This window comes from Saccopteryx leptura, chromosome 2 (assembly GCF_036850995.1).
Source record: "Saccopteryx leptura isolate mSacLep1 chromosome 2, mSacLep1_pri_phased_curated, whole genome shotgun sequence".
In the NCBI taxonomy this organism is placed as follows: Eukaryota; Metazoa; Chordata; class Mammalia; order Chiroptera; family Emballonuridae; genus Saccopteryx; species Saccopteryx leptura.
Genome location: NC_089504.1, coordinates 1,014,397 through 1,026,963, shown reverse-complemented (window position 1 = coordinate 1,026,963; position 12,567 = coordinate 1,014,397). Strand labels below are relative to the sequence as shown.

At 61.1% G+C, this 12,567-nt stretch overlaps 2 protein-coding genes across 4 annotated transcripts; one reads left to right on the top strand and one right to left on the bottom strand.

The window, feature by feature from the left end:
* Positions 1-4,211: 4,211 nt before the first annotated feature.
* On the bottom strand, positions 4,212-8,946 carry FBXW5 (F-box and WD repeat domain containing 5). 3 transcript variants are annotated; one of them, XM_066366650.1, is made up of 9 exons: positions 8,761-8,944; positions 7,631-7,846; positions 7,158-7,315; positions 6,571-6,745; positions 6,163-6,311; positions 5,650-6,064; positions 5,334-5,481; positions 5,049-5,261; positions 4,212-4,979 (listed from the first exon to the last, which is right to left on the bottom strand). In XM_066366650.1, exons 2-9 carry the CDS (start codon positions 7,821-7,823, stop codon positions 4,742-4,744), a joined length of 1,689 nt encoding a protein of 562 aa, XP_066222747.1. In that variant the 5' UTR covers positions 7,824-7,846; positions 8,761-8,944; the 3' UTR covers positions 4,212-4,741. The 3 variants fall into 3 exon arrangements, with proteins under 3 accessions (XP_066222747.1, XP_066222748.1, XP_066222749.1); XM_066366651.1 differs by lacking the exon at positions 8,761-8,944 and adding an exon at positions 8,241-8,293; XM_066366652.1 differs by having other exon boundaries at positions 4,837-4,979; positions 5,072-5,261; positions 8,761-8,946.
* A 392-nt stretch (positions 8,947-9,338) lies between these two features.
* On the top strand, positions 9,339-11,110 carry C8G (complement C8 gamma chain). The gene is made up of 7 exons (XM_066366653.1): positions 9,339-9,687; positions 9,788-9,924; positions 10,071-10,141; positions 10,243-10,350; positions 10,653-10,754; positions 10,841-10,879; positions 10,969-11,110. Exons 1-7 carry the CDS (start codon positions 9,379-9,381, stop codon positions 10,980-10,982), a joined length of 780 nt encoding a protein of 259 aa, XP_066222750.1. The 5' UTR covers positions 9,339-9,378; the 3' UTR covers positions 10,983-11,110.
* The last annotated feature ends 1,457 nt before the right edge of the window (positions 11,111-12,567 follow it).

Below are 12,567 nucleotides of genomic sequence, written 5' to 3'. Positions count from 1 at the left end.
CCATGGCCTCTGCCTGCTTCTGCAGCTCCTTGAGCAGTGGTGTGGGTTCCCTGACACCCCAGCTCACACCTGTGGGGCTGGTGAGGCTGAAGGTTCTGGAATGTTCTTTACTGGCTGGCTCTTCCCTCAGGCCTTCCCAGGAACTGCCTTGAGAGCAGGATCACACGATTGCTCCTGTTCTGGGCCTACCACACCCCTCAGTGCAGGGACCTGGCCCTGGGACAGACCAGCAGCTTCCCTGGTGTTTGGGTGTTGCCTCGCTCTCAAGAACCAGGACTTCTCTGGGCGCTGGTTGTTTGCTCAACAACTGCAGACCACTGGGGTGGAGGGGCCACGGGTGGACTTCAGTAGAGCCAGGTTAGGACCTCAGTCCGGGATAAGGATGGCGGCTGTTGTGGTTCTCAGGACCCGCCAGTCTGAGGCTGGCTTGGGCTACCTGGGCGTCTTCAGAGAGAACATGACGTGTGACTGCCCTTGACACCGTCACTCGTCTCTTGAGAAGTTAAAGGAAGAAAAGCACAGAGTGACAAAATAAGCATGTGTGTCCACCTCCCGGAATCCACGCGTGGCCAGCAGCAGAGGTCGCGTGTCCCTGTCCACACACACCTCCTCAGCTCTGGGGCACCATCCTCACCAATGTGTTGCCTTTAAATTCTTCTTTCACTGTTTCTTCATCCACAAACAAGACTATTGTATCTTTAAAACATGTCAGACTCAAGACTGAATCAGTGGCAGCATTTTTCCCTCCCCTGGGTCTTAAAACCTGTCATGCTGGCGCACACATGGTGGGTGTGATGGCGGGCCCAAGACGAAATGACCTCTGGGCTGCCCTCCTGGCCTGGACTGAGTTCCCTGGACACCGCTGGACACCCACCTGTGGTGGGGACTGGTGTGAGCAGGTGTCGATTCCTCCAGGACCTCGGAGAAGCCTTCCTGTCCTGTCCGTTTGTCTGCTGGGTTGTAGGTCTTGTCTTCCTGGGGTCCTGGGGGTCGGAAAGCGTCCCTGATGTTCCCGAGCCCTGGTCCTTGATGGCACCGTGGAACTGCATGATGGTGATGGTGCACAGAGATTTAAAGTTTAGACCTGACCGTTGGACAGTCTTCCTTCATGAGCAGTGCTATTAGTCGTTCAAGAAGTCTGACCTTCCCCAGGGTTGAAAGCACCCTCGTGTTTTCTTCTGATGGTTTTGAAGTGTTTTTTTTAACATTGACTTTGACATTGGACTTGGTATTTGATATGTGTGTGTCTATTTATGTGTATGGATTTTTTTTTCATTAGGTCAATTCTAGTTCATGAGTAGGTGAGTGCAGAACAATGAGTAGAAAGGTTCAAGTACAGGGTCAGCAAGGGGACAGGCAGCAGCAGGAGAAGGATCTGAACCCACTCTGCAAGGTGGGAAGTGGGTGGGGCGGAGGGCAGCTGCTCTGCAGGTTTCTCCAGTGCCAAGTGTCCCCTGCAGCTGACCGCCCCACTCTGCCTCACCCCTGCAGGGAAGGGGTCTCGGTCTAGAGAACTTGGGGAAGGAGCCTGGGACCAAGAACTCCGCCCCACAGTGCAGCGTGGGGTCTGGAGGACATCTGGGCCCAGAACTGCAGAACGCCAGCCCCTGGCCACACTGAGTGACTGGTAGAGAAACCAGATGCCCTAGAGCCCTGGTCAGCAAACTGCGGCTTGCAAGCCACATGTAGCTCTTTGGCCCCTTGAATGTGGCTTGTCCACAAAATACCACGTGCGGGCGCTACCTCGATAAGTAATGTACCTACCTATATAGTTTAAGTTTAAAAAATTTGGCTCTCCAAAGAAATTTCAATTGTTGTACTGTTGATATTTTGCTCCATTGACTAATGAGTTTGCCGACCACTGCCCTAAAGGAAGACCCCATGAACAGGCCTGCTGCAGCCACCTCCTCACCTCCCCAAAGGCAGCAAGCAGGCCCACTGCTGAGGGCCCACTGGGTTGTACACAGCTGCCTTCATGACCCTCCCCAGCCCCTGGCAGCTGACCCCGAGTCCCAGGGATTTGCCTGTTCCAGACATTGATATAAGCAGAATTGCACGGTATGGCCTATGTCTGGCTTCTTTGAGCATAGTTTTGAAGGTCTGGTGCCAGGACATGCTTTTTAGGGCTGGAGAACACCATCGTGTGGATGGGCTGCTCTGCATTCCTCCGGGAAGGGGTCTCCAGGCTGCCCGCTCAGCCTCTGGCTTCCTGCTGTGTGCCTGTCCGTCCAGGTTCCATCTCTCCTGGGAGGCATGTCCACAAGCCCTGACACCCTGGCCGGGACATGACTTTCATTTGGGCCTTTATTTGACCTTCCATCTTGCAAGTCCATCTAGAATTTAGTCCCCTTTTGTTTTTTTTTAAACAGAAATAATTATTTTTTAAAACCCCATGTGGTCACAGGCTGTGCGAGCTCTCTGTGCAGCTGATAGGTACGTTTCTCTTGCCCAGAGTTCATTTTGCTGCTGCATTTTGAGTCATCTATATAGAAAGTTCTTTGTTGGATGTGTAATCTGTAGATATTTTCTCTCACCTTTTGTTTATCTTCTCATCCTTGTAACAAAGTGGTGTGATCTCTGATGTTGTTTGGCAACTTTTTTTAACACGGATCGTGTGTGAGAATCTTCGCCCAACACAGGATTACAAAGGTTTCCTATGGAAGTGTATGTTGTTTTACAGGGAGCGTTTGCCTGTGACCCATGGAGTCAGTTTTAGCACAAAGTGTGAGGTTTGGGTTTGGGTTCGTTTGTTTGCATGTGGACGGCCAGTCGTGCTGACACCCTTCACCGAAGTGAATGTCTGTAGCCTCTGATACCTCTGTAGCCTCTCCTTTCTCTACTGACTTGTTTTTTTAACTTTTTTTTTTTTTTTTACAGAGACAGAGGGATAGACAGGGACAGAGAGATTAGAAGCATCAATCATCAGTTTTTTGTTGTGACATCTTAGTTGTTCATTGATTGCTTTCTCATATGTGCCTTGACCGCAGGCCTTCAGGAGTGACCCTTGCTCGAACCAGTGACCTTCGGTCCAAGCTGGTGAGCTTTTGCTCAAACCAGATGAGCCCGCACTCAAGCTGGCGACCTTGGGGTCTTGAACCTGGGTCCTCCGCATCCCAGTCTGACGCTCTATCCACTGCGCCACCGCCTGGTCAGGCTGCACTGATTTGTTTTTATGCTCCTGCAAACATTGTAATTTGGCATGCCTGAAGTCCTGTCCCACTGATGCCCCAGCACCAGTCATTGTCATGCACTGTAGCAAATATCAACTCGTGAGCCCTCCAACTTGATTCTTGTTTTCCAAAATTGTTTCAGTTGTATTTGTTCCTTTGCAGGTACATATGCATTTTAGAATCACCCTGTCTATATCTAAACAAAACAACAAAAACAAAAAACCGTGCTGGGGTTTTCACTGGAATTATGGTAAATGTATAAAGATCTTTTTGGGGAAAACTGACATCTGTGGTGAGTCTTCCAACCTGTGAACATAACTCGTTTGTTTTTTGGGTCTTTGGATTCATTTACCCTCGTTCTGCAGAATTTCACTTACCCTTATGTGTTTTATTAGGTTTATGCCTAAGCATTTCTTTCTTTAGCTAATGTAAAAGGTCTTGACTGTTAAATTCTAGTTTCCAAATGTACATTTTTAGTGTTTAGGGGCTTGGTTGATGTTCATGTGTTACATTTGTATCCTGTAAGCTTCCCAAGTGCACTTACTGGCTCTAGGAGGCTGTTTTTTTTATCAGTTGTGGGGGATTTTATGCTTATGTCACCTGTGAATAGGGACAATGTCATTCCTTCTTTGCAGTCTGCAGGCCTGTCATTTCTTTCTTGCCTTGCTCTGCAGGAAGAGGGAGCTGGGTGGAGGGTGGTGGCTCTGTGTTCCCCACCTGGGAAAGCGGTCCCTGTCACCCAGGTGTGATCTTACCTGCAGGTGTTCTGTCCGGTCCATGCCCTTTACTGCTGGGCAGGTTCCCTTGCACCCCTAGCTGGCGGAGCTTGTGTCCTGACCAGAGGCTCTGTAAAGTGCTTTTCTGCCCCCACCGTGTGTAAGCGGTGCCCGTGCAGTGTCAGTGCGCCGGTTCACCTCGGGTGCCAGCCCCCCTTGCACGCCTCCGACAGCTGCCACTCTCCGTCTCAGACTGCTGGACGTGCTGCTGCGTCTGGCTGAGGACGGGGCGTCTGCACTGGCACACAGAGACTGGATGGCGCTGTGCTTTTGCCAACTTGTTTATTCAGGTCCTGAACAGGTGACTAGTGACATGCAGTCCACCTGGGCCCACGACAGACTGACCCGCACTGCCGACCAGATGGGGAGCCCAGGGCTCCCAGGGCAAGGTCAGCCCAGGTACGCCACCCAGCACCTCACAGGGCCAGCTGAGGGGCAGTGTCGTGCTGACAGCCCAGGGCCCAGGCCTGGGGAAAGGAGTGGATGAAGAGTGGGCTCCCCGTGTCCTGTGCACCCCAGATCAGCCGGGAGGATGCCCGGGTGCCCATGTGCTCAGTGTCATGGCTGTGGGAGATGGTGTGGGTACGTGAGCGTGGTGGGGGTCAGCCTTTGGCTCCCTGCAGCCCTGCCAGACCCCCTTCCTAAGGCATTTGTACTGTGAGCTTTTCTCCCCCTCCCCCACACACGTGATCTGGGCAGCAGCTGGGCTACGGAAAAGAGCCAGAGCCTTGACGGCATCCTCAGTGGGTCCAGCGGCGGGAGGACACCCAGGGCGCTCCTCTTAGCCAGCACTGCTCAGCGCCTCTGGCTGGCAAACCAGGAGAAGAAGGGGCGTGGGCGCGGGGCCTGGTGGATGCGCACCGTGCGGGGCGAACGCCAGGCTTTGATGGTGGCATCGTCACTGGCCGTCAGCAGGAGCTCCTGCTCCTGGGGGCTGAAGACCACCGAGTTGACTACGTCCTGATGCCGCAGTTTGGCCAGGCAGATGTTGTAGTGACGGTCCCAGATGTAGCCATGCCGGTCCTCAGCCCCGCTGTGGGACAGCCTTGGATGAGCCCCTGTGCACCATAATGGGCCCTGCCTGCCCAGCCTTGCGCCCTACCTGGCCACGAAGTCCCTGCTCACGTCAAGGAAAATGAAGAAGCACTCGTCATTGGGCGTGTAGGCGCGGTGCGCACGCAGGGCCCGCTTCACCTCCCGCATCGTCTTGAGGTCAAACACCAGCAGGTCGATCTCCTCTGCGATGGGCGGTGGCTGCATGGGGTCCGCCACCACTGAGCCGCTAGGCCAGGCGCGGCTGTTCACGTACAGGTACCTGGGCAAGGGGCACGCTGCTCGCTAGTGCGCAGCGCCCGCAGACGCCCCCACCCCCGCACCGTGCGCACACCTGTTGTCAGGGGACAGGCCCATGCCGATGATGTGTCCGTGCACGTCGATCACGTGGTCCAGAGCGTCGAAGAAGGCGTCGGAGCCCCGCCCCTCACCCAGCACTGGCCCTGCTGTGGTCATCTGGTGCGGCAGGATCTGCTTGATACCTGCGAAAGGGCTGGGTGAGGGACCCCGCCACTCTCAAACACCCCAGGGCCCCTCGGCCCCCACGCACCCTGCTCTCCTGGAGTGGGACCAGGCTGGGCCCGAGCAGGGACAGGAAGCAACTGTGCCCAGTACTCTGGGGACTGAAGACTGGCTCTGCCTGTAGTTACCGATCTGGTGGGGTGAGTAGGTGAGGCAGCCCGTGGTGAAGATGAGGAGCTTGTTTTGGGCATTGGCCACACTGCGTTCAGGGGGCTTGGTGCGGCCCTGGGCCAGCAGCTCTGCCACCTTGGTCTCCAGTGCGCGCTCTGCCAGCTGCGGCTGTGTCTGCACGTCCAGGAGCCCGTCCAGGAAGCGGCGTAAGCCCTCCTTGCGCACCGGGGCTGGGCCAGCCGCCTCCTCCTCCTCCTCGTCCTCGCAGCCCAGGTCAAAGACACGGCCCGGAGGTGCCCCGGTGTCCAGCAGGAGGTCGGGGTTGTCAAAGCGGCCACAGTCCGCCACCATCACTGTGCGGATGGTACTGGCGTTGAGGTTCTGGATCTTAAAGAGTCGCTTCACCACGTTGACATTCTCAGACTCAACGTCCTGGGCAGTGGAGAGAATGCAGGCGGTGGGTGACAGACCAGGCTGGGGAGCAGGAGGGTCACCAGGAGGGTTACCTCCGAGGAGCCACCCACCCGCACCTGGAAGGCGTTGTTGAGCCAGAGCACCGAGCAAGAGGTGATGTCTCCGATGCGGTGCAGGTTCCCCGAGATCAGGCTGGTTTCCGTGAGCCAGCAACCGAACACGTCGTAAGGTTTGTTGCGCACACGGGACAGCAGTGCGAAGTTGTCTGCAGGGAACATGGGCTAGGCAGAGAAGATAGGCGGCGAAAAGGGCGGGGCCGAGGCGGAGGGGCGGGTCGTGGGCGGGGCGAGAGGGGCGGGGCCGAGGGCGGAGGGGTGGAGCCCGGCGGAGGGGCGGAGTGTGAGAGGGGTGGAGCCCGGCGGAGGGGCGGAGTGTGAGAGGGGCGGGGGCGAGGCCGGAGTGTGAGAGGGGCGGGGCCCGGCGGAGGTCTAGCCACCTCACGCCCTCTCTCAGCCCTCTCTCACCTAGGCTGATGACGGCGATCTCTCCCGAGGACGAGTTGTGGGGCCCCAGGAACACCCCGGAGGCCAGCAGCAGCGAGTCGTCCTGGTTGAACTGGGAGAACTGGGTGTAACTCCAGTTGTACGGCCGCATGTCCGCACTGTGCAGCAGTGAAATAGTCAGGTCATTGTTCCAAATCTGCATTGGGGGATGGAGTGTCAGCGGCCACCTGGGATCCATGCTGCAAGCCCCAGCCATCTGGCCCAAGCAGGAGCCCAGAAAGAGTCATCAAGGTGGCAGCTCCTTGTTCCTGGCTGTCAGCCCCCCTGAGGGGTGCAGGTACAGAGGGCTGAGACCTGGCTCTGGGGTGGCAGGCTCCCAGCAGGACCCTCTCCTCTGTGTCGGCAATTGGGGCTTTTCCGATCCAGTCTCCTGTCCTGTGAGCCAGGCCGAGGTTCCCTTTCCCTTGACTGGGCCCTCTACACAGGGATGTGGAAGACTGGGCATCTGTCATCTCTGGCCTGGCCCTCTTTTCCCATTTGGGTGGGCTGGCCCGGTGGGGACCTGCCTGTCCCTGGCCATGGCCCCAGCTCCCAGGGGCCACCCTCACCTTCACAGTGCAGTCCTTGGAGCAGGAAGCAAACTGGTAGCCCGAGTGGGAGAAGCTGAGGTGCAGGACCTGGTCAGTGTGCTCCTTGAGTGTCTGTACCTCCACGCAGGGCACCGTGTCATAGAGCCGCCGAAACTCTTCATACCAGGACGTGGCAGCTGTGACGCATGTGGCGGGGTGGTTACTGCTGGGGCCCTGACAGTGTGGGGGCCAGCCCTGACCCTGGAGCACACTAGTCACCACCCGGGCCTCAGCCAGGGGCACCTCATGGATCCCACACCCTGGCGTGGCCCGGCCCACACGTGGCCTCCCTTGCCAGGCCCCGCGCTCCCAGGAGTGACCTGGCTGTGGGTGTCCCTTTGTGCGAGGACCTGCGTAGAAGGTGGATTCAGGAGGTGGCAGCCGCGGGGACGGACAGCCCTGCTCCCCACCCGGCCAGCGTGCTAGGCTGCGCGGCGTGCGCAGGTGCTGACCTGGGTGCCGGGGCACATCGCGGGCCACCTGGTAGTAGCGGTAGAACTGTTCCCTCCACAGGAACTCGTCTCGGGACACGGCCTGCCACTGGCGGCACACGAGCCCGGCCGCCAGCACGTCCGCAGGGCCCAAGCTCAGGAAGATCTGGTAGACCAGGCTGTCGGGAAGCAGGGGCGTACCCCCCTCGTCCATCGTGACATTCTGCCCAGGCGGCCCTGAAACCCACGCAGGACTCCCTTAGCCAGTCAGGCTGGAGAGGATACTGGCCCCCATGGCCTGGGGCTGAGCTGGGGTATGCCCGGGGCCATTCTCCCAGCCCCACCAACTGCCTTGTTGGGAATTTCACTGGACTGAGCTCGTGCGAACAGCTCAGTGCCAGGTGTCCAACAGCTTCACCAAACCTCCCTGGACACGCTCCTCAAACTACACGCTCCTGGGTGGCCCCCGGTCCTGGCAGCCTCTGGGCAGGCGGCAGACACACTTCTCAGCACCTCCGGGCCTGGTCCAGCCTGAGGTGGAACAGGGAGCGGCCGCCTGGGGCCCCCAGACCCGCCCTCATCCCAGAAGGTCCAGGTCTCAGGGACGGGCTGTCAAGCGGGGCCCTCTGACCTCCCCCGCACGTGGGCCCGGAGACACGTCCGGGGGCCAGGACGGGCGACCATCCCAACGGGCGCCAGAAGACGGAGGGCCCCGGCGCACGCCTGTCGCTGTGACCTTGCCGCCCCAAGGCTTCTGCGTGGGGCAGAGACTTCCTTCCAGAAGAGGCTCGGGGACAGCCCGCCCGCCCCGGACGCCGCCAAGGGCACCGGCCGGTTCTTGGTCTTTGCCCTGCCGGGCGGCCTGCGGGCCGGCGCGGCCGCCGCCAGGGGAGCCGGGGGCGGGGCGGCGCGGGGACCGCCCCGCGCCCCCTCCCACCTTCCCGCCGAGGGGCTGCCGGGGGCGGGGCCTCAACGTCTCATTCATTGGCCGAGGACGCGGCCGGGGGGCCGAGAACCAGGGGACCTGGGGACCAGGGACCGGGACAGACAAGTGACGACGCTCCCCGGGGCCGGGAGCCAGGGGCCGGGGCCGGGCAACGACATTCCCCAGGGCTGGGTGATGTCGTTTCCCCGGGGCCGGGCGCACTCACCGCGGCCGCCTCCGCCCGGCTGCGCTGCCCCCGCCCCGGCGCCCTGCCTCGGCCCACGGACCCGCTTCCGCCCGCCGCCGCTCCGGCCGCCGCGTCTCTATGATGGAGCCCTCCAGGCCGAAGCCACGAGCCCCGAGGCATCGATTCCTGAGGAAGGCCGAGCGCCCCACAGCCTGCGTCTGTTGCGCCTGCGCTTGCGCCTTGGGGGCTGCCGTCCCGGGCAGCGCTTTCTGCGCCTGCGCGCTCGGGCTTTCTGAGAAGAGCACCCCTGGCGGCCGGGAGGAGCAGTGGCTGTGGGCGGGGCCGCGGGCCGGACTTCAGTGGGCGTCAAGTTCGAGACCCGCCTCTGGCGCTCTCCGTTGTCGGTCACTAAGCGATCGGCTTCAGGGCACCCGTGTTCTTCGCTGTGGGAATAAGACCAGTTCCTACTTTGAGGAGCTCTTGCGGGTTTAAGAGCGATAAATGTGCAAAGGGCTGAGCACTGGCCACATGGAAATCGGGTGGCAGTGCTTGGACAAATAGCCAGAGGTCAACTCAAACTTTGTACACAGGGCATGACGCCAGGCCCTGCCTGAAAGTGCAGGGTCGAGGTCAGATGTCCAGGGTGAGGCCAAGCTCATGAGGAGGCTTGGGCAGGGGGTAACCCTGGCCCAGGGCTGGGGCTTGGGGAGAGCCGACGTGGACTTCCTGGGCCAGGCTTCTGGGTGGCACTGGACAGTGGACTCCGACCCAGGACGTGGTCATCCTGTCCCTGGTTTCCCTCAGTCCTGTCACTGTTGCGGCCCCACCATGCTGCCTTCTAGGACTGCACTCGTCTTGACTCTGGTCCTGGCTGCTGGCTTCCCGGGTCAGGGGGCTCGGAGACGCCCCAAGCGCCCGTCCCCCATCAGCACCATCCAGCCCAAAGCCAACTTCAATGCTCAGCAGGTAGAGCTGGGGGAGGTGAGGGAGGCAGCAGCTCGCCCAGCTTTGTAGGGGTCAGGCCTGGGCAGCCCCACGCCTGTGCCCTTATACGGCCTGCGTCCAGTTTGCAGGGACTTGGTTCCTCGTGGCCGTGGCCTCCTCCTGTCGCTCCCTGCAGGAGCAGGGCCACCGAGCTGAGGCCACCACACTGCGTGTGGCTCCCCAGGGCGCAGCCATGGCCGTCAATACCTTTCGAAAGCTGTGAGTCCCAGCATGGACCCCCCAACCCCATCGTAACCCCTTGCCTCACCCCAGCCCTTCTGCGGGCTGGACTGAGTGCTGTCCTGCTGGGGTGGTCCGCCTGGATCCCCAAGCCTGCTGTGCCTCTACCCTCCCAACCCCCACAGGGATGGCATCTGTTGGCAGGTACGGCAGCTCTATGGAGGCACAAAGGTCCCAGGCCGCTTCCTGCTCCAAGGTGAGACAAGGCCGCGGGAGGTGGTGCGGGACTGAGCATGGGGCTGGCGTCACCGGCCCGGCTCTGCCTGGCTCTGCTCATCTCTGTCCGTTTCTGCCCAGCTCGAGGCGCCAGGGGGGAGGTTCATGTGGTCGTCGGGGAGACGGACTACCAGAGCTTTGCCATCCTGTACTTGGAACGGGCACAGCGGCTCTCGGTGAAGCTGTACGGTGCGTCCAGGCGGGAGCTCGGGCTCTGTGTGCCCTCGGTCCCATCCAGGGGACTGGGTGAGCCCAGATGGACACATAGCTCCTCCCCTCCCTCCCTTTGGGTGTCCTGACCCTCTACTGCTGATCTGGGGTCCAGGGAGGCAACCCTGCAGATAGGCCCACATGTGGGAAAGGGAGAGAGCGGGAGAGGCAGGGGTCGACCTAGCTGGGCATGTGGCAGGCACACAGACCCTGTCCCCAGAGTGCCCTACCCACCCCTACACGGCGGGTGCCTAGCTCCCCAGGAGCCTTGTGTCCCACAGCCCGCTCGCTGCCCGTGAGTGACTTGGTCGTGAGTACATTTGAGCAGCGGGTCCAGAGGGCCAACCTGACCGAGGACCACATCTTGTACTTCCCCAAATACGGTGAGTGACTCCATGGCCCCATGCGGCCTGCCTGCCCTCCCCACGGGCCTCGCCCATGCTGCGCTGACCCCCTGCCTGGCCCCCAGGTTTCTGCGAGTCTGCAGACCAGTTCCACGTCCTGGACGGTGAGTGGGCGGCCGGTACTGCTGGGCTGTGCCCTGAGGGTGGGCGCTTGAAGCTGCCACCCGGGCTGAGTGTCCTCTCTGTGCTGCAGAAGTCAAGAGGTGAGGCCAGCGACAGCCCCTGGAGAGGGAGTCGAGACCCCCCACTGAAGCCTGCACCCCACCCGTCTCCTGAAGCTGTCCCTCACCCCCTGGACTCAGGGACCCAACCCCAATTAAACGCCATTCTTCTTGTCCTGACTCCTTATCTGTTCTGGACCCGTCCCGGGACCTCTGCGCACCTGGTCACCTCGGTCACCTCCGGCCGTCTCATGGGCGTGTGGGGCCTCTCCCCAGGTGGACTGAGAACCCTCCCTAGGGAGGCCAGGTTCCTGGGTGTGGGGCCTGGGTCTGGGTGACCTGGCATCCTTCTTAGGAGGGCAAGAGGCAAGGCTGCCCAGTGGCTGGCAGGGCCGGGCAGGACTCGGAACTGGCCTGGGAACAGGATCACCTCCTGGGGCTGAGACTACTTCTGGCATTGCCGGGTTCCCTGTGGTCAGGTCACAGGAGCAGGGGACAGGGAGGTAGGGTGCGTCTGTACACCAGGACGAGAGCAGGCCAGCCTACCTGCCTCTTGTGCCAGGATGGAGTGAGCACAGGCAAGGGTCCGAGGGGCCTCTGCTCCAGCCCCGCCTCCCCCTCCCCCCAGCTGGGTCGTGTTGAACAGCTGAGGGCCTTCCCCGTTTGTGGGAGGGCACTGGCGCTTTAGCAGCTCAGGTGATTTGGGCGGTGCTGTGCCCACGCCAGGCCTGGTGGGTCTGGGAGCGCCCTGCTACCAGAGGGCCCCCATGGGAGGCCAGCTCTCTCCCGTTACTCCTCCGTCAGTCCCACTCCAGCCACTCTGGGCCTCATCCCAGTAAATCTTTCTGCAGTGCCCGCTTCATACCAGCCCTGGACACCTGTGGCGGCCCCTGCCGCTGGGAACCCAAAGTCCAGGCTGGCCAGCGATTGACCAGCAGTGGTGCTGAGGGAGCCCTGGAGGCTGGACCACACCAGCACCCACCCATTTCCTCCCTGGGCTTTGGAGACGGGAGGGCCACCCAGATGAACTGGAGGCCACAGAGCAGGTGGGCCCACCGCCTTGTCCTTGGAAAGTGGGATCGGGCTCTGGGGCTCCCTCTGAATGCCCACCTGCCCGCCTCACCCCCTGGCCGGTGGTGGGTGGTTGCTGAGAGAGCCAGCAGCAACCCTGTGGAGGGAACCCATGTCCACATTGAGGGAGCGTACCATGCCCGACCCCGTAGACTGGACTTCCGGGGGGCAGACAGGTAGAGGTGGCAGGAGGAGGACAGGGCAGGGGTCCCACCTCGAGGATGTCAAGGGACAGGGGCAAAGGAACCCACAGCCACCGCCTCCCCGCTGCGGCCCCGGGTCCCGGAGACCCACAGACTGGAGCTGGAGGCCCCGGGTCCCGGAGACCCACAGGCTGGAGCTGGAGGCCCCGGGTCCCGGAGACCCACAGACGAGCTGGAGGCCCCGGGTCCCGGAGACCCACAGGCTGGAGCTGGAGGCCCCGGGTCCCGGAGACCCACAGACGAGCTGGAGGCCCCGGGTCCCGGAGACCCACAGACGAGCTGGAGGCCCCGGGTCCCGGAGACCCACAGGCTGGAGCTGGAGGCCCCGGGTCCCGGAGACCCACAGACTGGAGCTGG

Bases quoted from the DNA above. Each gene is read 5' to 3' on its own strand.
- C8G (XM_066366653.1), top strand. From the start codon at position 9,379: ATGAGGAGGCTTGGGCAGGGGGTAACCCTGGCCCAGGGCTGGGGCTTG. The intron at 9,688-9,787 runs GTAGAGCTGGGG...GCCTGCGTCCAG, and splicing joins CCAACTTCAATGCTCAGCAG to TTTGCAGGGACTTGGTTCCT. The intron at 10,142-10,242 runs GTGAGACAAGGC...GTTTCTGCCCAG, and splicing joins AGGCCGCTTCCTGCTCCAAG to CTCGAGGCGCCAGGGGGGAG.
- FBXW5 (XM_066366650.1), bottom strand. From the start codon at position 7,823: ATGGACGAGGGGGGTACGCCCCTGCTTCCCGACAGCCTGGTCTACCAG. The intron at 6,746-7,157 runs GTGAGGGTGGCC...CCCCCAATGCAG, and splicing joins CCAAGGACTGCACTGTGAAG to ATTTGGAACAATGACCTGAC. The intron at 6,065-6,162 runs GTGCGGGTGGGT...TCCACTGCCCAG, and splicing joins GGCTCAACAACGCCTTCCAG to GACGTTGAGTCTGAGAATGT.